The 27,018-nt window shown below is 47.7% G+C and overlaps 1 protein-coding gene across 1 annotated transcript; it reads right to left on the bottom strand.

Moving 5' to 3' along the window:
• Positions 1–4,159: 4,159 nt before the first annotated feature.
• On the bottom strand, positions 4,160–11,817 carry ACKR2 (atypical chemokine receptor 2). The gene is made up of 2 exons (XM_050942750.1): positions 11,773–11,817; positions 4,160–6,005 (listed from the first exon to the last, which is right to left on the bottom strand). Exon 2 carries the CDS (start codon positions 5,955–5,957, stop codon positions 4,875–4,877), a length of 1,083 nt encoding a protein of 360 aa, XP_050798707.1. The 5' UTR covers positions 5,958–6,005; positions 11,773–11,817; the 3' UTR covers positions 4,160–4,874.
• Positions 11,818–27,018: the final 15,201 nt, after the last annotated feature.

Consider the following 27,018-nt stretch of genomic DNA (forward strand, 5'->3'; position numbering starts at 1 on the left):
TCTCCCATAGCAGGGGCTCTGTATGCTCCCATTCCTCCCCTCTCCACAGATTCTGAGTCCCCCATTCCCTCCATCCCCCCCCAAAACCAGGGGCTCTGTCTGTCCCTTATTCCCCTCTCACTCCCATGCCAGAGGCACTGTGTGCTCCCATTCCCCCACACACACACTCCAGATATTCTGAGTCCCCCATCAGCTCCTCAAACCAGGGGCTCTGTCTGTCCATTCCCCTTTCACCCCCTTGCCAGGGGTGCTGTGTGTGCCCATTCCTCCCCCCTACTCCAGAGATCCTGAGTCCCCCATTCCTCCCATCACCTCCCCAAACCAGGGGCTCTGTCTGCCCATTTCCCTCTCACCACCATGCCAGGGGCTCTGTCTGCCCCACATTTCCTGTTCACCCCCATATCAGGGATTCTGGGTACCCCTCATTTCCCTCTCACCATATGTCAGGGTCTTTTTGTGGCCCCCTCCCAGCCAACTCTCACCCCCATGACAGGGATTCTGTGCTTCTAATCCCGCCTAACCAGATGCCTGGGGCTTTGTGTGCCCCCAGTTCTTCCTCACCTTCATTCCAGAGGCTCTATGTGCACCCCCCACACCATTCTCCACCATGCCAGAGACTCTGTGTACCCTCCATTCATTCCCTCCCCATATGCCAGGGACTCGGTGTATCCCCTATTCTCCCACTGCCAGAGGCTCTTCTTATCCCTCATTCATCCCTTCCCCACCGTGTCAGGGATTCTGTGTACCCCCATGCCCATCTTCCCCCTCAGATCCCACCCCTTCTTTCTTTCAGTCTGAGACAGTGCTGAAGGAAGAAGTCCTAAAGGAAGAAGTTTTGGAACTCATGAAGAGGTCCACTTCCGGCCCTGCTCCAGAAGGAGGGATGGTGGCTCGCTAATGAGTCTGGGGTTCCCAGTGTGGGGGGTGTGGGGGACCCTTTCATTGCACAGCTGCAGCAAGGTAACACTTACCAGAAGTACCGGAACACCATTCCTGCTCCCAGAAAAAGAGGCAAAACTCAGCACTGGTCTGGGAGCAAACTCATTCAAGCCTTCAACATGCTAAAATCTCTTGGTCCATCCAGCCCACTATCTTGTCTACCGACCGTGACCAATGCCAGGTACCCCAGAGGGAGTGAACCTAACACATAATGATCAAGTGATCTCTCTCCTGCCGTCCACCACCACCCTCTGACAAACAGAGGCTAGGGACACCATTCCTTACCCATCCTGGCTAATAGCCATTAATGGACTTAACCTCCATGAATTTATCTAGTTCTCTTTTAAACCCTGGTATAGTCCTAGCCTTCACAACCTCCTCAGGCAAGGAGTTCTGCAGGCTGACTGTGTTCTGTGTGAAGAAGAACTTCCTTTTATTTGTTTTAAACCTGGTGCCCATTAATTTCATTTGGTGGCCCCTAGTTCTTATGGGAACACTGCAACTGATATTTCTCTGGCCATTGTTTCAAGTAGCCACATAATAGAATGTGATGCATTTGGAGAAACTGAAATCCTAGTGATCAGCAGGGCAGGTGCCTGTTAGACCATGTGTCACAGGGTTCACTCACTGCTAGTGGCGCCCCCTGCTGGCTGTCCTGGGAATCAGCTCTGCCAGGTATTGTGCTTTCCCTCTGGCAAGGTCTTCTCCCGTACTGTCTCACCCTGTGGCCCCTGTTATACAGATAAAACTACACAGGATCGTTTCAGGGGACAAGGCAAATGCCACATTTATTATGATAACACAATCTGATCTATAATCAATAGCTAATAACTAATACCTATATACATGCACACACACACCCTCCCCAAATGTCCTGCAGCTGCTGAACAGTTACCAGTCCTGAACGTAGCTTGAGTTCGTGGCTTAATTTCGCAACTTGGGTTTGTAGCTTGTGGCGGCTAACTGGCCAGGAAAGCTGGACACAAGGAAGAGCTGGGTCTCTGTCGGGCACGCACCAATGCCCCTTGATGTCGGCAGCAGAATGTTACCCAAAGTCTTCCATCTCACCCAGCTCTTTTATAGGTTTTTAGTTTGAATTAAGAGTTGATGGTCTTGCTGTGTCACGCTGCCTCTGAGTTCGGTGTGATTGATCACCCGTCAGTTGCAGACATGACTTTCAGCCTGGGACCTGGCTTTGATCTTGTCTCAACTGCACCTTTGTTCTTTTCTTTCGGGGTGGACTCTTTTCACTTGGTCAGGGCCGTTGTCTGCGTCTTCAGCCGCTGGTGTTTGCACTTAACTTTATCAGGACAGTCTGGGGCTGGAGGTTGATTCCACTATCCGTGCATACCTCATTCACACATCTGAACTAAGCTAATAAGGTAACAGCAAGGTTTTGCAAAATGGAGTAAGCATGTCAAAATGGGGTTTTAGTTACAACATGGAGTCTTATTAAAACAAGTGTAATGAACAGTTTACAATGGTGAGAGGCAGACGAGTTACAATGTGAAAACAGTGAAGTTTCGTTTGTTCACAAAATAAAGCCATATTAATAATAGTAATTAAAGAAAAGAAACAATTTCATTCTTCAGCTCTACACCTCACACTCCAGGGACTGCAGTCTCCTCTTCGTGGCTTGGCCCTCTGCCAGGGTCACTAAGATCCTCCCCTTCCAGGGAATTCAAAGCCCTTCCAGACCCACTGGCTGGCTGGTGTCTCCAATGCCTTTTCCACTTCCCCGGGGCTGGTAGGGGAACCCAGGTCCACCCGCTACACTGGGTTCCAGCCCAGGGACTCTATAACAAGCAACCATGATCCCTTAAAGTCCTACCTCTTGCCGCTGTTTCCCTGGGCTTCCTCCTAGTTATCTGGCTTCCCGCCTCCCTGTGTTTGCCAGCCTCCCAACTCCCTCCACTCGTGGAATGACTGCAGCCTACTTCCCTGCACCTTTCCCAGAAACTACCACCCATCTGTAGCCAGCAACCTGGCTTTATACAGGCCCTGCCTGTTCCTTCACAGCTAAGCCTGTTCCTCTAATCTGGGCTTTCCTTTCGGCATTCAATCTACTAGGTTAATTGGCCCATCTGGCCTCCATTAACCACTTCCACTCTTGTGGGGTGGACAGCCTATTACACCAGCTTTCATTATATTTGACATCTAAATTGTATGTAATCCAGATCTCTCCATGTGCATGTGTTTGTGTAAGCCATCACTGATAATACTTAGAACCCAGTTAACTCACTGCGGTGGTTCTGTGGTCGTCCCTCCCCATCAGGCTTGGAGGGGGGGCCATGCTGCCTCACTCTGTCACACAGTAAGCAGTCATTCAGAAGGCTCAGGCTCTGACCCTCTGATCAGGACACAACAGCACACAGCCTATGGCCCAGCCTCCTGGCTGAGGCAGGCAGCAAGCTACAATCTATTGCCTTGCCCCTCTGTGCGGGGAGAGCAAGGAGCAGTCTTAAGCTACAGCCTTCGAGCTGGAGCAGACAGCAAACATAGTCTGAGGCTCTGAGCAGGGCAGAGTAACAGGCCACAGGCAAGGCACAGGCCTTCTGGCCTGGGTTGAGTAAGCCCCCACTTCAGGGGAGGGGTAGGCAGCAGTGGGTAGGAGGACCTGTACCCCCCTACTTCACCAGGTCCCAGCCCAGGGCCCTAACAGTGATGGGTGGTCCCAACACTGGGTCAGCAGGGAAGTCACTGAAACATGCTGATTCCTTTACTGGCCAGACAGCCGGACCAATGTCTGGCTACTTCCAACCACCCTTCCTTGGTGTGGCTCCATCATCCATAGGTCTTCAGTCTCCTCGGGTTAAATGCATGGGACCACTGTTCACCAACTCCTCGCCCCAGCTGGTCTCTTCCTGGGCACTGCACAGCTCGGTTTCTCTTCCAGAGTCCCGCAGCGAGGTAGAGACATCTGGCTCCAGCCCAACTAAGCTGGAAGGGCTTCCTCTTTTACTTCCTGTCCTGCCCTCCACTTCCAGCATAGGGCAGGGCTGGCTTGGTTCTGCCCACTCAGGAGGTGTGGAGCGTTTCCTCCCTGTCAGAGTTGGAGGGAGGTCACTCGGCCTCACACACTCAGTTTGCGCCACAGTCCAGATTCTGTGAGGTATTTAGGTGATTTTGATTTCAATGGGAGTTAGGAGCCCAAATACTTTGGCGGTCTGGATCTGGGCCCACATGCTTTACAAACATCAGACAAATTTTAGCTGCCAGTTACACCAGTATTAATCCAGAGTAACCCCTTTGTGACTCTAGTTGCAGGCAGGGGCGACTTTATGTTTTTTGCGGCAGTCAGGCGGCCTTCGGCAGCATACCTGCCGGCAGTCCACTGGTCATGCAGATTCGGCAGCATTTCTGTGGGTGATCTGCTGGTCTCGCACTGAATTACTGCCAAAGCCGCAGGACCGGCAGACCTCCTGCAGGCATGCTGCCAAAGGCTGCCTGACGGCTGCCCTCACAGCGACTGGCGTGCCGCTTCCCCCGCACCCTCCCGGCTTGCTGCCCCAGGCATGCACTTGCTGTGCTGGTGCCTGGAGCCGCCCCTGGTTGCAGGGCCAAATTCCACTCTGTTGGAGTAACCCCATTGTGACCGATTACAGGGACAGATTCTGCTCTCAGACACACCAGTGTAAATGCAAAATGACTCCCAGCTTCAGTGGGATTACTCCATATTTACATCATTCTAGAAAAATCCTCCCAACAAATTATTACCATCCCAATGAGTCTGCAAATAGAGAAACTCAGTCAGCAGCAGGTTGTGATTTGCCCAAAATGACTGAGGGAGTCAGTGCTAGAGCTGGGATTAATACTTGGCCTTTTGTGATTCCCAGGTCTATGCTCCAACTACTTATCCATACATCACTCCATCGCCGGAAGCAGTACAATATGTGATAATAAAACGTACAGCAATGAAATTCTCTAAATATTCATTATACATTCATGATGCTTTTCATTTCTACTTGGTCGGTGCACCTACTAGTAGAATGACTTGTCTCAGACCGCTGGAGAACAAAGAAATCCTGCCTCCTGAAGATGGCCCCCAAAATCTTCTTTAAGTGTAACCTGAACCGTTTGTTCACAAAAGCATACAGCACGGGGTTGAGGCAACAATGAATAAAGGCAAGGCTCTCAGTCACTTGCATAGCATAGTCCAAGTGCTTGCTAGTTTCACAACCCTTAATCACATGGAGGTTTTGCAACAAATGCAGAAAGAGGGTAACATTGTATGGGAACCACAGCACAAAGAAAACCACCACCAAAATAACGACCAGGCGGAGAGCCCTCTTCTTGTCAGGGGACATTAATGCAGTGAGGACACAAGCTACACGGGAGTAGAAGAACACCATGCAAAGGAATGGAAGGAAGAAGCCTAGCAGGATCTGCTGGAATTGAAAGAAAAGCTGCCAGATGGAGTTGTGCAGGCCATAGTCAAGGTGGCAAACTCGTCTCCCGTTGTGGAGATCCTGCACCTGCATGAAGATAAAGTCAGGAATAGACAGCACTATGGAAATTACCCACACCACTGAAGAGATAAGGAAGCTTTTTCTTGGGGCCCTTAAGTTTTTATTGGACCAAGCATGAACAATCTCCAGGTATTTGTCCAGACTCATGCAGCTGACAAAGAAGATGCCACTGTAGAAATTGGTGGTGTAAATGACACTTATGATCTTGCAGAAGGCATTTCCAAACACCCACTGAGAAGCTGCATATGTGGCCCAGAAAGGAAGGGTTACCACAAAAAGAAGATCTGAAACTGTTAGATTCAGCAGATACACCTCGGTCATCTTCTTGTTCTTGGTATATTTGATCAAGATGGCAAAGAGTAGACAGTTCCCAGCCAATCCAAGCAGAAACACTATTGTATAGAGCACTGGCAGGAACACCTTGCCAAACGCCTTGACATTTTCCTTTGTGCAAAGCAAAAACTGGATGTAATCCTCCCCCTCTAGGTATTGGTACTCATAGTCAGTCAGGTTGACTGGGTAATCTGTGGTATGCAGCATGGCAGACATTGGTACTGTTCCCAATGTTAGTGGCAAACTTTTCAAGAGACCCCTCTTCTGCAATAAAAACGTAAAAGGACCAATAATGCATTTCAAAAGACATTTTGATCTACATACAAAAAGTGAGGTTTGCATGCTAAGTAATTTAATATGGAGATTTCTACTTCCACTTGGTATGTTTGAATACAGCCCAGATTGACAGTGCCTGACCTTCTGCCAGCTATTTAGTGTCTTATGTTTGGTGGCCCCAGCCCAGTCCCTTGTGGAGATGGCTACATCACTGGTCTCTACATGGGGTGTCAAAAATTCAGCAGCCCTGGAGACAAAACTATACTCTTGCCTCTTTGGAATGGAGCTCTCAGGTCAAGTCTGAGGAACACTGAGGCAGTGTGGGATGCCCGCTGCTCTCCATGCTGTACCTGAGAAGTACATGAGGCCTTATAAAAAGAGAGAAACAGATGACAGGAACGCTATGGCTTCACTGCAAAAAGAGCTGTGCTTTTACGTCAAGATAGCTATCTTGATGTAAAAACCTCAGGCAGACAAGGCATAGGTAGTTTTTAGTCCTTGACGCAGCTAGTCAAGATCAACCCTGTTGTTGTGATTTGGGGGATCGTGTCTGTACAGTGTATGAATTTTGTTTGAGATGATGAACTCTGTATATATGACCACATGAGACTGCAAACTCCATTTTGACTGTAAGGTTGGTCTTTACTTTTCTACTGTCTTTTAACTCCATCTAGAACTAGAATTCCATTGGGGTGTTGGTACCTGGATAACAAAAGAGGGTTGTTGACGTAAGGGGCTCTCCCATTGAAATGGAATAGCTCTGAACAACAGACTGGCTCCCAACCAGGAGAAATGGCTTATCAAGGCAGAGGTTGCCTTGGCAACTAAGTCACCCGACAGGGGTCTGTGGTCACCTGTTGAGGCTAATGAGGGAGTCACATGATACAGAGACTAGAAGGTTATAAAAAGGGAGGCGCTGATCTATTTGGGGCCAGCTCAGGATGAGGGAGAAGCAACCCACCATGGAGGAGCCTATGAAGCAGGGGACTGTGCCTGTAGACAGATGGTCCTCCAAGGACTCACAAGGGAAGGGTGAGCTAATGAGGGGCATTATGTTGGGACGTTTTTGATCTAAATGATCTGCACTCTCGTGTGCTTTATCTATTATGTGAAAGGGTGATAGTGTTAGAATCTAGGCAAAGTGTCTGTGTGTGTTCTGTGCTCTATGCTACCATGTGTGCCCTTGAAGAGGTAAACCAGATGGCTCATAACGTCTGCTGGGAGTCTGGGAGAGAGTGTGTTTAAGCTGCGGGTCAGTCTGGAGGACTCGGCACTGAGCCCAGGAGCTAGGCAACTGGACAATGGGGTGCAGCTCTCAGGAGGGTTGCCAGACAAAGGGTCTGCACCTGGATATTATACCTGGGGACACCCAAAAATGGGGCGATAGGTGGTCTCTGTTCAGGCTCCAAAAGCTTAAAACACCAGTGGACACAACAGCTGGCTTCTCTCACAACAGTCTGATGAGTGGTCATGGGATGGTGCTGAACTGGGACCTGTGAGACCTGACCCCCCCCCCCCCCCCCCCGGGTAGACCTCAACCAGCTATGATGAGGTAAAAATGATAGTGCCCTGGCTCTTCTAGGATCTTACATTGAGATAACTACCTCTTTTGGAGAATAAAGACTAAGGCCATGTCTATACTTGTAGAGTTTTTGCGCTGTCAGTTTCAATGGGTGATAGTGAACCGGTGAAAGAAAAGCGCTGGTTTGTGTACTCCCTTCCACAGGCCTCAGAGAGTGTTTACATTTGCAGCCCTTCCATCACCGATGAGAGCGGGCCCTGAGGGCAGCTATCCCACAGTGCAGCTCTCTCCATTTTGACGATGGGCCTTGTGGGAAGGGATGGAGGTGATCACGGAGCATCCTGGTTCCCTGCACAGCCTCCTCTGCCCAAACACTGATCAGCTCTAGTAGCTCAGCATTGCTCCAAACAGGGGATCACCTGCTTCAGGGAGCAGGCATTGTCACCTGGCCAGATAAGTGAGCACTTGCCAAGAAAACAGGAAGGGAAGTTTCAAAGTTCCCCAGGACTTTACAGGGGGAGGGTGGATGTCTTTTTACTTGGCATCACAGCAGCTAAGCTGCTGGCCAGAGTGGTTGCCTAGGCACTGTCAGTGCTGGGTTTATACTGGTGCCATGGAGCCAAGCCCACACTCAGAAGGGGCCCCGTCCTGCTCTGCTTGCACTGCACCCCGAAAGCCCACTGGCTCCCCCTGCCACCCACCACATACTCCTTTCAGCCTGTCTGCTGGTTGGCCAAGGGCTCCTCTCCACCTCCAGGCCTCACCCTCCAGCTTCTCTCTGCCTTCTGGCTGGACAAAAGTGCACCTCTGGCTTCAGGCAGTCTCTGCTTCCCACTGCCTGTGGGGCCCCACCCGTCTCCCTGGAGCTGAGCCACCTGGGACCAGTGCAGAAGCCTGGCCAGGCTCGGTCAGTTTGGGGTAGGGGGGCAGTATGGGGGGATTGGCTGGACCCCTCCAGGCAAGTGGTTCCTGAGGGAGCCCGGCCAGGGCAGGTGCTGGCCTGGCTGATTGAACCTCTCCTGAGGGGGCTTGGACAATTCCCCACCTTGGGATCAGCCCTGGCTGCACTGCGGGCTCAGCCTGGCAGACACAGTTGCCTCCCAACAGGGCCGCTGAGGGTGGCCTGGAGGCAGACCTTGGGAGAGTGGGTCTCTGAGGGCATGGGGGGGAGGGTGCTGTACTGTGAGGGGGCAGGGAAGATCTCCGTGTGTTGGAGCAGTAGGGAGTGAGGGGCCTGTGTGGGGTGCTGGACATTTGCTGGGGGGTGCTGGGAAGGGGGAATGTGCATTTGTGGCAGGGTCTGGTGGGGTGCTGGGCACAGTAGGTCTGGGGGGGGGGTCTGGCCATAGGGAATTGTGGGGTGTGTTTCGGTGTTGGGGGATGTCTGGTGCAGCATGGGACATGCTGGCAGAACAGGGCCGGGTGGACTATTGTGCGTTTGGCAACTTCCAGTTTGCAAATAGTGCCCTCGCACTGGGCTGGGCAGAGTGGGGCCACCCCTTCCATGCCATTGCCCCTGGCCAGCCCCAGGCTTCGGGGACCGACCCCCCCGCACCATGCTCCATTGCCCCTATAGGGGCCCAAAAATATGTCTAGCGCCAGGCCCACAAAAGGTTAATCCGGCCCTAGCGCACTGTGGGATATCCTGCAGCGGCTAGAAGCTCTGTAAACAGGAAGAATGTGTCTGCACAACATTGGTAAGAGCTTTACACCTCTCATGGAGGTGGGGTTTTTTTTTGCGGTGAAACGTCTGAGTTTCATCGTAAAAAGTCATTGGCAAGTGTAGACGCTCCCACGGTTTTTGTGCAAAAAAGGGACTTCTTCTGATTTAAACTGTAGAGATCTCTTTTTTGCTGCTACTTTGTGGGGGTCCATAGTGAGTCCTGTCAGGGAAATGACATTACCCAGGAACATAAGAACATAAGAATGGCCATACTGGGTCAGATCAATGATCCATCTAGCCCAGTAACTTGTCTTCCGACAGTGGCCAATGCCAGATGTTTCAGAGGGGATGAACAGAACAGGCAATTATTGACTGTTTCATCCTCTGTCATCCACTCCTGGCTTCTGGCAGTCAGAGGCTAGGGAATCCCAGAACATGGGGTTGCATCCCTAACGATTTTGGCTGGTAACCACTGATGGACCTATCCTCCATGAACTTCTTTCTTTTTTAAACTGTTATACTTTTGGCCTTCACACCATCCCCTGGCAAAGAGTTCCACAGGTTGACTGTGCGTTGTGTGAAGAAATACTTCCTTTTATTTGTTTTAAACTTGCTGCCTATTAATTTCATTGGGTGACTGTGATTTTTCTGTTATGTGAAAAGTAAATAAGATTTCCCTATTCACTTTCTCCACGCCATTCATGATTGTATAGACCTCTATAATATTCCTCAATCAGACATCTCTTTTCCAAGCTGAAATGGCCCAGTATTTTTAATCTCTCCTCATATGGAAGCTGCTCCATACCCTTAATCATTTTTGTTGCCCTTCTCTGTATCTTCTCCAATTCTAATATATCTTTCTTGAACTGAAACAACCAGAACTGCATTCAGTATTCAAGATGTGGGCGTACCATGGATTTATATAGTGTCCTTGTGATATTTTCTGTCTTCTTATCTATCCCTTTCCTAATAGTTCCTACCATTCTGTTAGCTTTTCTATTTTCAAAAAACTATCCATGATGACTCCAAGATCTTTCATAAGGAGTAGCAGCTAATTAAAAACCCATTGTTTTGTACGTACAGTGGGATTATGTTTTCCATTACTTTGCATTTATCAACACTGAATTTCATCTGCCATTTTGTTGTCCAGTCACCCAATTTTGTGAGATCCCTTTGTAAGTCTTCACTGTCTGCTTTGGACTTAACTACCTTGAGTAATTTAGTATCATCTGCAAATTTTTCCACCTCACTGTTTACCCCTTTTTCTAGATCATTTATGAATATTTTGTACAGCACTGGTCCCAGTAGACATCCCTGTAGGGTCACCACTATTTATCTCTTTCCATTCTGAAAACTGACCATTTATTCCTAACCTTTATTCCCTATCTTTTAACCAGTTACTGATCCATGAGAGGACCTTCCTTCTTATATCATGTCTTATGCAGCTTACTTTGCATAAGAGCCTTTGATGAAGGACCTTGTCAAAGGCTTTCTGAAAGTCCAAGTAAACTATTTCTACTGGATCACCATTGTCCATGTTTGTCGACCCCCTCAAAGAGTTCTAATAGATTGGTGGGGCATGATTTCCTTTTACAAAAGCCATGTTGACTCTTCCCCAACAAATTGTGCTCATCTATGTGTCTGATAATTCTGTTCTTTACTATAGTTGCAGCCAATTTGCCTTGTACTGAAATTAGTCTTCTCAGCCTGTAATTGCCAGGAGCTTTGTTAAAAATTGGTGACACATTAACTATCCTCCAATCATCTGGCACAGAAGCAGATTTAACTGGTCGGTTACATACCACAATTGAGTCCCACCAAAGCAGTGCTGTTTGTTATGGGACCAATTGTGCATGCTGCTTCCCAGACCTTCCCAGAGTAGGTTTTGATCCTTCCAGGAGACTGTCATACCCTCATCCACATACACAGTAAAGAATGGCAGTGTCTAGCTAAGATGACAAGATTAAGGGAGAGAAGAGGCTGTAATTATCCCAGGACCTGCTCCAAAGCACCTTCAAATCAGTGGAGAGACTCCCATTGACATCTGAGCTTTGGTTCAGGCCCTAAGTGAAATGGGACAGGAGGCATCATGTGCTCGCCACTACACGCTTTGGGGTAGGTCTACATTGCATTCAGGAGGGGTTACTGCAGGATGTGTAGGCAGACGTGGGCAAGCTTTGATCAAGTAGCTTGCCAAAAACAGCAGTGTAACCCACAGTGACATAGGCTAGCTGCCCAGGCAGGTACCCTCCACCCCCACAGGCTCTCAGAGCTCCAGCTCCAACCCAAGCCCAAACATTGCACAGCACTTTTTCAGCCCTAGAGCCCAAGTCAGCTGACCTAGGCCAGCTGTGGATTTTTTTATCTCCATGTCGCTGTACAGTAAGAATCTAGGATCTGGTGCAAAGCCCACTGAAGTCAGTGAAAAGATTCCCATTAACTTCAGTGAGCTTTGGATCAGCTCCAGTACAGCTAATGAACCATCTAGTACAAAAGAAGAAAAGGAAACACCTCAAATCCCTTGTCGAAATTTTTTTCAGAGGTTCGAATTTAAAATAAAATTAACTTACAAATGCTTTCTCCTGATCATCTCCTGTTACCGTCCAGCCAGATGACTCTGCTGTAGCAGCTTCTCCGCTGATCGCTTTGGCTGCTAACAGATAAGGGAAGGAAACGTGACAGGAACCAGACAGGCCTTTTTTCTTATTTGCACAGAGCAGAGCAAAGTGACCTAATCATAATTCATAGAATTTAAGGCCAGTAGGAACCATGAGGCTCATCTAGTCCCAATTCATGCATGACACAGTCCACAGCCAATAACATCTGCACCAAGCCCATAACTTCTGGTAAAGCTATTGCAGCTTTTCGAAAGCCATCCAGTCTTGATTTAAAGGGTACAAGTGATGGAGAATCCACTATATCCCAAGTTTCACTAGTTCAGGGGTCGGCAACCTTTCAGATGTGGTGTGCCGAGTCTTCATTTATTCATTCATTTATTCACTCTAATTTAAGGTCTTGCGAGCCGGTAATACATTTTAACGTTTTTAGAAGGTCTCTTTCTATAAGTCTATAATATATAACTAAACTATAGTTGTATGTAAAGTAAACAAGTTTTTTTAAATGTTTAAGAAGCTTCATTTAAAATTAAATTAAAATGAAGAACTTACCAGTTTAATGCAGTGGTTCTTAACCCTGGGGCAGGGCAGATGCAAGGATATTTTGCGCCCTAGGCGAAACTTCCACCTTGTGCCCCCCGCACACATAGGTTCACCCTCCCCACCCCCTGAATTCCCCTGGAGGGTGCACAGCCCCTCCCGCCCCTGGGAGCCCTCCCCACCCCACTCCGGTGGCCCCCGCCCTGCGTCCATTCACTGGCTTTGCAGGGCTTGGGCCACTGCAGCAGCTCGGCAGGGAGGAGCCGCCTTCTGGAGGCACCGGAGAACCAGAGCATCCCGCTTGCGGCAGCAGCGAGCCTCAGCCATGGAGGAGCTGGCACGGTGCAGGGGGGCAGCAGCCCTGCAAAGGCGGTGGTGCTGCTAGCAGGGAGCTGCTGCTCCCCTTCTGCCCAGGCTGCAATCCGGTGCCCCCACAGGGGCTCCTGCAGGCTGCAGTGGATGTATGCAGGCGCCAGCCCCCCTTTAACCCCCCAACTCCTCCCTTGCCTAGGGTTACCATATTTCAACAATCAAAAAAGAGGGGAGAGCCCTGTCCTAGTCCCGCCCCCATCCACTCCTTCGTACTTCCCACACCGACTGCCACCGTCAGAACCCCCAACCCCCCCCCCGCATCTTGTCCCCTGACTGCCCCCTCCTGGGACCTCTGCCCCTAACTGCCCCCCAGAACCCCACCCCCTACCTAAGCCTCCCTGTCCCCTGACTGCCCCCTCCTGAGACCCCCCCACCCTAACTGCCCCCCTAGGATCCTACCCTCTACCTGTCCCCTGGCTGCCCCAACCCTTATCCACACCCCCACCCCCAGCATACCTCCAGGACTCCCACGCCCCATCCAACCACTCCCCGCCTCCTGATAGGACCCCCAGAACTCCCGATCCATCCAACCCTCCCCCTGCTCCCTGACTGCCCCCCCCCCGGACTCCCCTTACTGTGCCCATGCCAGTCAGACGCTGGCTCCACGTGGAGGCAGAACTCCATGTGGGGGGCTGAGGCAGCGAGAGGGAGGGAGTTGTGGCAGGGGCAGTGGTGGTGACAGTTCACACTTCCGGGACCTGCAAAACCTAAGCGTGGTGAGAGGGGAGTCAGGGGGGCGTGCCTGCCTGGGCTTCAGCCCAGTGCCCCCGCCAGGGAGGTGCTCCTGCGGCGGATGCATGTGGGCGGTGGTCCCCATGTGCCCCTCGGCCTCCCCCTCACCGCGCTCAGGCTCTGTGGCTCCCGGGAGTGTGAGCCGCTGCCGCCGCCACTGCCTCCCTTCCTGAAGCAGGCTCAGGGCCCCGCGCCCCAGCGGCTCATGCTCCCGGGAACCACAGAACCCAAGCATGATGAGGGAAGAGACAGGGGGCGCGCCTGCCACCGGTCTAGGGTCCCAGCCGCCGGCCCCGCTCAGCCTCCTGCCGGCCTAGGGTTCCGTTCACTCAGCCGGCAGCGGGCTGAGTGGGGCCGGTGGCTAGGATCCTGGCTGGCAGCCACATGCCGCACAAAATCGGCTCGCGTGCCACCTTTGGCACCTGTGCGGTAGGTTGCCGACCCCTGCACTAATTACCTTCACTGTTAAAAATGGAAACCTTATTTCTAATCTGACTTTGTCTAGTTTCAACTTCAAACCACGGGATCTCATAAGGCCTCGGTCTGCTAGATTAAAGAGCTGTACTGTAAGAAATCTCTTTCCCTTCTAAATACTTGAATCCCATGATCAAGTCATCTCTCGATCTCTTTGATGAATAGAGAGAGCTTCTTTACTCTCTCACTATAAAGCATATTTTCCAGTTCCCGAAGCATTCTTGGAGCTCTATTGGAACCTTTTCAATTAGTTGTCTGCCATAAGACTTATGCCCTTTTCAGTTATTGCTTTCCAGGATACAGTGCCCTGTCTTATAAATGTGTTTTACAATCGTTGTTCATAGATGTAGGACTTCACATTTGGCTGTCTGAAAACACATTTTGTGCAAATGAGCCCACTTTGCCAAGCAATCCAGGTTAGTCTGTATAACTGATCTGTCTCCATTATTTTACCAGCAATTTCATATTTTCTTCACTGACACAGATATTGAATAGCATTGAGCCAAGAACAGATCTCTGCACAGATCTCTGCCACTAGAAACACCCTTATTTGGAGGATGATTTCCCTATTAGCAGTTATTAGCTATTAGCAGTTATTAGCAGTTATTTTCTGCAGTTAATCAGCTTTCAGTCCTTTTAATATGGTCTATATTGATTTTGAATAGTGCTAAAATATTGTATCAGAATGTCACTTGGGACTAAGTGGAATGCCTTACAGAAATCTAAGTATGCTATTCATGCTTAGCCTTTTCAACCAAAACTGTAATCTCATCAAAAAACAGTGCTACATTTGTTTGGCAAGACTTATTTCTCATAAAACCATGTTGACTGACATTAATTATGCTACCATCCTTGAATTCTTTTCTGATTAACATCCATATCAATCTTTCCATGATTTTGTCCAGGCTCAATGTTAGGCTAATTGGTCTATAGTTTCCTAGGTCATCCCATTTACTTGTTTTTAAATGTTAGTACAACATTTGCTTTTTTTGAGTTTTCTTGAACTTCCTCAGTGTTCTAAGATTTGCTAAAAATCAGCATTAATGGTTAGCGAGATCCTCAGCCAATTCTTTTAATACTCTTGTGTCTGTGTCATCTGGTCTGCAAATTTGAAAAAGTTTAACTTTAGTAGTTGCTGTTTAACATCCTCCCTAGTTAATGATAGAATAGAAAGTATTCCATTATCACCTGAAGTTATGAATACATCATCCAGCTTCTTTCTGAATACAGAACAGAAATATTTATTGAATACATCTGTCTCTTCTGCATCATGATTGAAGAGGTCTGTCAGTTAAGGCCCTGGACTGGGATTCAAAAGATATAGAGTTGAGTCTGACCTCTGCCACTGGCTTCCTGTCTGACCTTGGGCAACTCATTTAATCTCTCTGTGCCTCAGTGCCTATCTGTAAAGTGGGGACAGTAATATTTCCTTTTCTCTACTTTTTGTCTGTCTGGTCTATTTAGACTGTAAGCTCTTCATAGTAGGGACTGAGTCTTACTATGCGTATGTAAAGCACATGGGAGTTCTGGGTGCTTCTCTAATGCTGCTGCTCATACTAAGAGACTTCCCTTCTAAATCTGCCTGCTGCTGCATCCAGAAAATTGGAGCAATCTTATGCCATTTCTCAATATTTTGAGGAAATTCCACCTCCCCAGTCAATGATCAATTTAAACTCCGAAGTTCACACGTGCTGAATTTTGTAAAAGCCACCAGAAGAAGTGCCCCATAGCACAGCACAGCCCTCAGTGAGTGGAGGAAGCCTGGCTGTGGAACAGCAACACCACGAGTCACTGGGCCTGGTTCTCACTTATGCCAAGCCCCTTTTACACCACTCTGAGCCTTAAAGTGGGTGGAAACAGGTACCTGAGACTAGCTGGGGAGGGATAGCTCAGTGGTTTGAGTGTTGGTCTGTTAAACCCAGGGTTGTAAACTCAATTCTTAAGGGGGCCATTTAGAGATCTGGGGCAAAATCAGTAGCTGGTCCTGCTAGTGGGGGCTGGATGTGATAACCTTTTGGGGTCCCTTCCAGTTCTATGAGATAGGTATATCTCCATAAAAACAACTAACCCCAGCACAGAGGGCCTTCCAAGCCAGGTCAGAGCTCATGTAAGGCATTTACACTGGTCTGGCTCCCAACCCACAGCATCAGAGGCATGCTGGGAGCATGTTATGACATTGCACTTCATGTAATTTTATGAAAATATGCTAATGAGTTTAAAGATAATGTAAGTGGAATATGCTTCATGCAAAACATCTCTTGTAAGGTATCATTACAAAGCTTATAATCTACTAAGTGTGGTCATCCTATTTGTATGAATGTATCATTCTTGTATCTGAAACTAGAAATATGAAATATAACTCTGAGGGCCTATTGTAGTTATGCAAAGTGTGGACCATTAATGGGGGTTTGGAATCTTGATGGCTCCCATCAACTAGGACAATTGGTTATAAATGGCTCTGTTTACTTACAAGTCTTCCTGTGAGTCAGGCCAGGAAGAATGAAGGCTTGGGGTCTCACAGGACCTGTGACCATGTCACCTGGTACTGGAATCCATCTTAAATCTGGGGCTTTTCCATTTAGAAGGAGGGGTGGGGACCCATAGAGACAAAAAATTCCCGCCTTGTGCCAAAGTTATATAGGGGGGTAGAACAGAACAAAGGGGGCTGCAGTCATGAGAGATCCCCTAGCTACCGCCTGAGCTGGAACAAGGACTGTACCTGGGGAAAGGATTGGACCAAGACTAGAAAGGAGTCTAGTCTGTGAAAGAAGTTTATTGGAACATCTCTGAGGGTGAGATTTCATCCATAATCAGTATCTAACTGTATTAGGCTTAGACTTGCGTGTTTTGTTTTATTTTGCTTGGTAACTTACTTCGTTCTGTCTGTTATTGCTTGGAACCACTTAAATGCTACTTGTTATACTTAAACAAAAGTGATTTTATTATTAATTAACCCAGAGTAAGTAATTAATACCTGGGGGAGCAAACAGCTGTGCATATCTGTCTATCAGTGTTATAGAGGGCAGACAATGTTGAGCTTACCCTGCATAAGCTTTATATAGAGTAAAACAGATTTATTTGGGGTTTGGAACCCACTGGGAGCTGGGTGCTAGAGACAGAAGCACTTAAGCTGTTTTCAGTTAAGTCTGCAGCTTTGGGGCACGTGGTTCAGACCCTGGGTCTGTGTTGGAACAGACTGGCAGGTCTGGCTCAACAAGACAAGTTTTGGAGGCCCAAACTGGCAGAGAAAACAGGCTCAGAGGTAGTCTCAGCACATCAAGTGACAGTGCCAAAGGGGTTTCTGTAATCGAACCCGTCACACATGTATGGGACATGAGCAGATAGTGCATTGCACTATGGCTGTTCTCACGTCCCAGGACTCAGAGGGTCATGGAATACAGGTGTTAAGTGCTGTGGAAAGTTGTTGCTGATGCTGCAGTGTTGCATTGCTGTTCTTGGAGCTCTGATGTCACCTGCACGGGCAGATGGTGCAGCATGATAATTTGCAGTCCTCGATGTTATTCGTAAGACAGACAACAGGCTCGGTTCAGTGGCGAAGGCGCTCAGTCTGGTTTATGGTAGATAAAGCACGGTACTAGTGTCCCATAAGACTGGGACTCACTGTAAGGCCTTGAGCAAGTCATTTAACCTTTCTGCCTCAGTTTTCCCACTTGTGAAATGGGAATGCTAGTTCGCTTCCTCCCTCATATGGGGTGCTTTGAGGGCTACCGAATGTTTGGATAAAGTGCGTTGAAGGTTTTAAGGTGCCATGTAAGTGCTAAGTATAATGCCAGCTCAAGCAGTTTTTGCTGAGCCCAAATTCACTGGAAATGTAATTTCCCTTTTCCAGAAAGAATGCAACATTTGAAATGTCTGGGTTAGAGCTCAGAGGACAGAACAGCCTTGGTGGAGTGTATTTTACCATGCTGACCTCTCAGCTAACCAAAATGATCATTTGGGGAGGAGTGGCCATACCTTCTTTATTAACCAGAGCAAAGGGCTGAGCATCCTTGAACCGTAATGATGTCAGTGAAAATTGAGGTGCTCAGCGCCCCCAGGATGGGGCCCTAAGCACCTTCTCCATTGATTTCGGAAGAAGAACATCTTACTGCTGGCACATATTACTGTGACTCACACCATTTATAAGAAGTCAGGAAAGGTGATGACTCACTTTCCATTTAGCACGTGCACTCCTGCACCAAGGGAACTGAAATTACTGATGGCAGACCATTGCAGGACTTGCTCACTTCACAGTCAATCCTATGTGCAAACATCCGCCTCCATCAGGGCCCGGGGTGTTTACAGACCATTGCAACCCCTCGATGTACATCCTAGGAGTCCAGATTATACAGGGAAGTCCTTGCAGTACAGAAGAACGTCTTCTGCACACTGTACTAGGCTGTATCACATTCAGACTCCTTAACTTCACAGCTCTGCCCCTGCCTGCACCTCAGACCTCTGACCTGTCCCTGCCCTACTTTCTGCTCATCTGCAGTGCCTATTGCCATTCCCTGTGCCTGGGAAATCCTCCCCAATCGGATGCATCATCCCTTTCCACTTGTCCAAATCCTTCCCAACAGGATTTCCAGCAGGCTTCCCATGTAGACTGCCGCCCCAGGCATAGCCCATAGACCCCACTGTCTTACAGTATACAGCCTCAAAATCCCAAAGAACTGAAGGCCTGATCCATGGAAGTCGATCAGAAGACTTCCATCGACTTCAATGGGCTTTGGTCAGAACTCAAGGCCCAGATCCTCAAAGGTATTTAGGCACCTAAGTCCTACTGAAATCAGTGGGAGCTAGGTGCTTAAAACCTTTAAGGAACTGGGCCTAAGGGCATATGTAAAGCCTGGTCTACACTTAAAAGTTAAGTTGATCTAACCTCCAGTGTATACGCGGCTAGGGAAATGGAAGAATTCTCCAGTCAGACCAGCTACCGCTGCTCAGAGAGGTGGATTACCTACAGCAATGGAAAAAAACAACAACTTCAGTTGCTGTAGGAATTGTGTGCACTATAGCAGCACAGCTACAGGGCCATAACTGTGCAGCTGTAGAGCCTGTAGCGTAGACGTGGCCCGACATGAAGCTTATCTCACAGTCATTATTTACAGTGGATTGGGCGTATCCCCACAAGCAGATGAATTGGGTTCAAATGCTGGAGCTCTTCAAGAGGCTGAACCCTGAAATGATTAATTTGCCTTCCATTGGCGCTATAGCAAAAGTGAGGGGCAGCTGGCAGGCTGAGCTGCTTCATGGCTCTGGGTGACCAGATGCCGCGATATTATTGGGACCGTCCTGATATTAAAGGCTTTGTCCTATATAGGACCCTATTAGCCCCCACCCTGGTCCTAATTTTTCACACTTGCTATCTGGTGACCCTATTCATGAGTCTGGCTTGCATGCTGTAGTTGTAACTTCCGCAATTGCTAGATATGATTTTATGTCAAAATACCCAGTGTTCCAGTTTCAGAAGGGCATGCTCCCTTCCTGGTTCCTGCTTCCAAGAGAGATTTGTTTTTTACATTGTGGGAAGGCAGCAGTCTGGTTTGGTTTTCTGCTGAGGAAGGATTTTTGACCTCGTTCAGTTAGTCACGTTAATCAACTTCTTTCAATACCAACTGCACCACACCCCAGCATCGAAAACTAGCGGGGTACAAGGGACCAAACTTACAATAGCTTACATCAGGGTTGAATTTGGCTGAACATTTTTACCAGTCTTTAACTATTCTGCCTTTAGTCACGGAAATCTACCTCTATGCAGAGAGAATTACAGATGAGAAAATTGCTAGGGTGAAAGCACCTTTCACACAGAAAGTTCTCCATGGGGTTTATAATCTCTACTTATTCATTTAGGCCTGGTCTACACTACAGAGTTAGGTCAATGTTAGGCAGCTTATGTCGACCTAACTCTGTAAGCAACTACGCTAACATGTAGCTTCCACCATTGTAACTCTCCCACTCCACCAATCTAAGAAGTCCATCTCCGCGAGAGGCGTAACGCTTAAGTTGATCTAGTTAGGTTGACACAGGGTCCGTATAGACCAGGGGTCGGCAACCTTTCAGAAGTGGCATGCCAAGTCTTCATTTATTCACTCTGATTTAAGATTTTGTGTGCCAGTAATACATTCTAACGTTTTTAGAAGGTCTCTTTCTATAAGTCTATAATATATAACTAAACTATTGTTGAATGTAAAGTAAACAAGGTTTTTAAAATGTTTAAGAAGCTTCATTTAAAATTAAATTAAAATGCAGAGCCCCCCGGACCGGTGGCCAGGACCCAGACAGTGGATGCACACCGCCGCCACATGGAGCATAGTGTGGCTGTGTAAAACTGATTCAATTACTGCTGTGGCTGTACGTTCACATAAGATAGGTCGACTTATTTTTGTAGCGTAGACTTGCCCTAAGGGTCATATTCTGCCAGTCTTATTCATGCTGAATAGTTCTTTTAGCCCTGAGTAGACTCTTTGGTTCAGATTCTCTCCCCATCTTGGCCCCTTTGCATCATTGTCATGGCATGAAGGGTGCACAGAGCTGTCATATCTCCCCAACTGGGGGGATCTCTCATTATGGGGAGCTCCGAGCCAGTGTAGGAGATTATTTCTACTGGCATAAACTGTTATTTGTCTAGAAATACACCGCTTGAGGACAAAACCTTTACATGGATAACACCAGGAGCCCTGTGCTTGTCCACCTGGTCCCTCCAGGATTTTCAGCCCACCACAGACCCAGGTACATTCACATCCTGAACACTGCATGCAGATGTGGTCGCACCATCTCAAAAAGGATATATAAGGATTGAAAAAGGTACAGAAAAGGGCAACAAAAATGATTAGGCATATGGAACAGCTTCCATATGAGGAGAGATTAATAAGACTGAGACTTTTCAGCTTTGAAAAGAAACGACTAAGTGGGAATATGATAGAGGTCTATAAAATCATGACTGGTGTGGAGAAAGTAAATAAAGGAGTGTTGTTTACTCCTTCTCATAACACAAGAACTAGGGGTCACCAAATGAAATCAATATGCAGCTGGTTTAAAAGAAACAAAAGGAAGTATTTCTTCACACAACACACAGTCAATCTGTGGAACTCTTTGCCAGAGGATGTTGTGAAGGCCAAGACTATAACAGGGTCAAAAAAGAACTAGATAAGTTCGTGGAGGATAGGTCCATCAATGGTTATTAGCCAGGATGGGCAAGAATGCAAAATCATGCTCTGAAGTGTCCCTAGCCTCTGTTCACCAGAAGCTGGGAATGGGTGACAGAGGATGGATCACTCGATGATTGCCTGTTCTGTTTATTCCCTCTGGAGCACCTGACATTGGCCACTGTCGGAAGACAGGATACTGGGCTGGATGGATCTTTGGTCCGACCAAGTATGGCTGTTCTTATGTTCTTATGACATACTAGGCCCCAAATGACCCCCTCCTCCCCATCGCCCATGCAGATCTGCTTGGTTTTCTGATACTCACTGAAGAGAGGGGGTGGAAACTGAAGCACCAATGGTAGAAAACTAAGAATCCTCACAATCTACATCCTGCATCAGAGCCAAGCACCAAGTGCTCCAAAGAACCACCATCCTACTTTACTGAAAAGATCACGCACATTTGGGAAGGCTTCTCAAACATCGTGGATCTGCACCAATTGCATCCTCCAACCAACTGCCCACCTCCATTGTCAGAGTTCGGTGAGTTCACTCATCTAGAAGTTCTGGTCACCCTAAAGGAGTCTTGACTCAAGATTTGTGAATCTGACCCAGGCCCTTCCTGGCTGAAGAAAGAGTCACGAGCAACTGATTCTACTCCTGACTGAAATAAGCAGTGCCCCATTCAGAGAAGAAATCGTCCCTTCCTCCTTCAAATACACAATAGTCCAACCTACACTGAAGAAACCTGACCTGGATACTTCAGTCCCAGCCAATGACCGCCCATTCCCCAGCATGTTCATAAGGTAGCTAGCCAAATGTTCTGGATGCAGGCCAGGACATGGCACTGGAACCATTTTAGTGATGGAGGATCTCCTGCTGTCAGTGGACAGAGGGCAGACATCCATTCTTATCCTCTCTGCAGCGTTCGGCATTATGGACCAAGAGATTCTGCTGTCTTGCCTAAAAGAGGTGGCAGCAGTCCAGTGAAGTGCCCTAAAGTGGTTTGAGTCCTTCCTGGAGGGACAGACCCAAGGAGTAATGATGGGAAACTAGAGCCCACACCTGCGGGGTTCCACAAGAATCAATTCTCTCTCCAGTCCTTTTCTACATCTACAGGTAGGTGCTAGGTGAGCAAGCTGGATGACATGGACTCATGTGCCAGCAATATGCAGATGAGACAGCTCTATTTATCCTTCACCGCATGTGGCCACACCACTAAGAGGGCCCAGTGCTTGGACAAGATCAGTTCAAGGATGAAGAACAGCTGGCTGAAGCCAAACGTGAGCAAAGCAGAGCGGTTGATGGTGGGCAGAGGAAAGCATTTGGAAGTGTTTCAGCCACGGTGCAGTCTCCTTTGGTTAAAGATACGCGCCCACAATTGCTCAGTTCAGTTCATAGTCTAAGACTACTCTTGGATTCATTGCTGATGCGGAGCTCTTTCATAGCATCATCTGTCAACTCCAGTTGGTCAGGAGGCTCCAGCCCATCCTAGTGGAGAGGGTGACCAAATGTCCCAATTTTATAGGGACAGTCCTAATATTCAGGGCTTTGTTTTATATGGGCGCCACCCACCTAGTGGCTCAACCGAATAATACAGTTTAGCATCCAGTGCACAGCTGGAATCCCAGGTGGGCTGTGGAGCCCTTTAACAAGTCAGAGGAAGAAGTTGTGACTGCAGGGACCAGGGCTGGAGGACAGCAATGGGAAAGACTCTCCAGAGGCTGGGAGCTGCAATGGGGCTGGCAGAGCTCCCTGGTTCAGAAGGAACTGGAGGGCAACCCAGAACCTGAAGCCTTGGAACAAGAGTAAATTGGCGCTGATACTGCCTGATGCCCCGTTTAAGACTTCCACTTCCAGCCAAGATCCCACCCCAATGCTTCTCCTCTCTGAGCCTTCCCTGCCTGTTCTAAACACACACCCATCACCACTACATACCTCCCTACATCACCGACACACACACACACACACACACCACTGCAGGAGACGTCCCATTTTCTCTCCTCACTCACAAAGCCCCCAGCCCTGCACACCAGGGACCTCCCTGCCCTTTTTTTTCACTCTTCCCCACAAGGCATGGCTACAGTGGAGGCGTCATTTCCAGGGTGGGTAGACGTACACACGCTAGGCTTGATAAAGTTGGCATGCTAAAAATTGCAATGTAGCCATGACAGGGCAGGTGGCAGGATGGGCTAGCCCCCCCAAGCAAGTATCGAGAGTCCTGGGTGGGATTGTACTTGAAACAGCTAACCTGTCCCACTGCCTATGCTACCTTGGCTGCACTGCTCTTTTGAGCATGCTAGCTGTGATTGAATTACACTTTCCATCTTGAAGTGGTCCCACATGCACACCCCTCCAGCCAGAATTCCTACACTCAGGTGAATTCAATGGAGCAGGATGGGAAACTGTCTTCCCACCTCAGGAAACTTTGCATGATTTCAAAAATCGTTCCTGTTCTGCATCAGGATGAAACTGAGGCCTCTTAAATTTTGTTTCATCAAAAAATAGAGAGAGAGACCCACTTACTTCAGAACAGCATGGCCATGAATCAAGGAAACCAGTGATCTGAACTCAGGCCTCTTACATTCTAGGTGAAAACCCTGCCCCCTCCCCCATCCCAAGCTGTATGCTTTTGCTTTTGATCATCAAAAGTTTAGTCAAAACCAGTAGGTTCCTGCCAAATATCAGTTTTGACAAATTGGCATTTTCCGATGAAAAAACATTGCAATGAAAAAATTCCAATTAGTTCTAAACCTCTTGTCCTCTATCCCTCCCACCCAGACTCCCCCACCAAACTCTCTTCTCTAATTCTCACCCTCCCAACACCCCTGAAGATCTCACTAGCCAAATGTAAAACTTATTTTACTCTGGATCTGTAAATACTTACATTAAATCTATTAAGGCCTAATATAAATGTGTGCAAAAAGGAGAAATTTGCATGTGGTACTTCAAACATCAGTTTTATAAGAAGGTGGTGTATACTAATAATTGGAGGTATACCTATCTTCTAGGTCTGGAAGGGACCTTGAAAGATCATTGAGTCCAACCCCCTGCCTTCACTAGCAGGACCAAGTGCTGATTTTTGCCCTAGATCCCAAAGTGGCCCCCTCAAGGATAGGGCTCACAACCCTAGGTTTAGCAAGCCAATGCTCAAACCACTGAGCTATCTCTCCCCCACTTCATTGGTATGAACCAAAAAAGGCTAGGAGCTGCTAATCTAAAGCATTTCTCGTTGGGTGAGGATTAGGCAGCACTGCCCTGCCCTCTCTTGGATTGAATTAGATTCACTCCAGGGTTTGTTAATTTCTCTGTCTTTGGTACTTGCTGGACTTGGGCCAGATCCAAAACCCATTGAAATCAGTGGCCGTCTTTCCACTGACTTCAACGGGCTTTGGAACAGGACTCTCACAACAACATTTGTTACTGCTGAATAATTGTATTTCTGGAGTATCCCCATGCCCTGCACAGTGGATGAACTCAGAGCTTGGTCCAATATTCAGTGTGTGGAGGACACCACAGCCACCGCTCAGCTTCAGCTAATTACAAAACCTGAGAAGGAGGAAAGAGGGGGGAATACGGGGCAAAAATGGTAACAACAAAGGGAAATAAAGTTTTAAGATGTTTCTTAAAGTGGAAAGAGACAGACTCAGGGCTTGTTTACCCTTGAAATGCTACAGCTGTGCTGCTGTAGGGCTCCAGTGTAGACATCACTTATGCTGATGGGAGAACCCTCCCATCAGTGTAGGTAATCCACTACCTCAAGAGGCAGAAGCTAGGTAACGGAAGAATTCTTCTATTGACCAAACACTGTCTACACCAGGGTTAGGTCAGCTTAGCTATGATGCTCAGGGGTGTGGATTTTTCACATCCCTGAGTGACATAGCTAGGTCGACCTAATCATAGAATATCAGGGTTGGAAGGGACTTCAGCAGGTCATCTAGTCCAACCCGTGCTCAAAGCAGGATCAATCCCCAACTAAATCATCCCAGCCAGGGCTTTGTCAAGCCTGACCTAACTTGTTAGTGTAGACCAGGCCTGAGACAGCTGTCAAAGCATAGGAAGTTCAGTATCCTAAGACAAGGCCCAATTGTCTGCAGACTTAAAGGTGTCATGCAGTGGATTTTTTTTCACTCTCACTTTCTTGTGATGTCCTAATTTCACTAGTCCTCCTGTCACCATAGAATCTACTAGGGTAGAGAAGATCTGAAAGTCTAACGTAGAAGACAAAGAAACTAGAACCATCTAAGGCCTTCTTAAAATGTCATAACTATAAAAGGAAGGGAACAGCCCTCCTGTGTACGATACTATAAAATCCCTCATGGCCAGAGACACCAAAATCCTTTTACCTGTAAAGGGGTAAGAAGCTCAGGTAACCTGGCTGACACCTGACCCAAAGGACCAATAAGGGGACAAGATACTTTCAAATCTTGGTGGCGGGAAGGCTTTTGTTTGTGCTCTTTGTTTTGCGGGTTGTTCGCTCTTGGGACTAAGAGGGACCAGACATCAATCCAGGCTCTCCAAATCTTTCTGAACCAGTCTCTCATGTTTCAAACTTGTAAGTAACAGCCAGGCAAGGCGAATTAGTCTTATTTTTGTTTTCTCAACTTGTAAATGTTCCTTTTTTGCTGAGAGGATTTTACCTCTGTTTGCTGTAACTTTGAACCTAAGGCTAGAGGGGGTTCCTCTGGGCTATATGAATCTGATTACCCTGTAAAGTATTTTCCATCCTGATTTTACAGAGATGATTTTTACCTTTCTTTCTTTAATTAAAAGCTTTCTTTTTAAGAACCTGATTGATTTTTCCTTGTTTTAAGATCCAAGAGGATTGGATCTGGACTCACCAGGAATTGGTGGGGGAAAGGAGGGGGGATGGTTAAATTCTCCTTGTGTTAAGATCAAACGAGTTGGATCGGTGTTCACCAGGAACTTGGTGAAAAAGCCTCTCAAGGCTACCCAGGGAAGGGAAGGTTTTGGGGGAGTGGGGGTGTTCCAGACACTGTGGAATCTGGATGGTGGCAGCGAACCCAGATCTAAGCGGGTAGTTAAGCTTAGAAGTGTTTATGCAGGTCCCCACATCTGTACCCTAAAGTTCAGAGTGGTGGAGGAACCTTGACAGCCTTCTTAAAAGGGGCACAACCCTTTCTGATGGTTTTGTAATGTATACAGGCATCCTGAATGGTTTGTTTTTCCAAAAGAAGTCATTCCCCCACCCACCTCCACCCCCGTTTACTTGTCACCTTAGAAATGTCAGGATTAAGCTCAAATCTTGTTTTGCTAAAGGACTGTTGGAGGTCTCAGATGTTCTAACACTTTCACTGAAGGGTGAAGGTGTAATTTTACCTAAGGCCTTGTCCAGGCTATGTTTTTAGCACTCGTTTAGCCATGGTCATATAGCTACAGTTGTACAAATCCCAAACTCAGGGATAAGCTGCAAAGGTGCAAGTCATGGTTTACAATGGTGTAGGCCATGGCTGTTAGGGGTTTGTACCAGCGCTGCTACATTTCTGTAGCTAAAAACTCCAGTGTAGGTATGACCAAAGGCTCTTTTAATCAAGGACTTAGTTAAGTAGATATTACCAGAAGCAAAGAGTTTTTAACAATGTCATTAAAAATCCTTCCTCCTCTCAATTGCTCAGATATCACTTTCTTGTGAGGTCCTAGTTTCACTAGTCCTCCAGCCACCATAGTCTGGGCCAACAAGACCTGACTGTCTAATGTAAAAGACAAAGAGACTAAAATTGTCTAGGCTGAGAACACAAACCCATGTTTTTCTATTGCAGCTCATCTTTGAAACGTAATAACAGTAAATTCCTAATATTTCTGCCACCTAATGGAGATTCTCCCTTAGCCCAGCAATGTGTATCAAAAGTAGAATCCTGCATACCGTTCTCTAGGACACTTTGGTGCTGTGTAGCTGACACCCAAGATACTATATTTC

This window comes from Gopherus flavomarginatus, chromosome 2 (assembly GCF_025201925.1).
Source record: "Gopherus flavomarginatus isolate rGopFla2 chromosome 2, rGopFla2.mat.asm, whole genome shotgun sequence".
In the NCBI taxonomy this organism is placed as follows: domain Eukaryota; kingdom Metazoa; phylum Chordata; order Testudines; family Testudinidae; genus Gopherus; species Gopherus flavomarginatus.

Coding starts and splice junctions, on each gene's coding strand:
- ACKR2 (XM_050942750.1), bottom strand. CDS start 5,957: ATGTCTGCCATGCTGCATACCACAGATTACCCAGTCAACCTGACTGAC.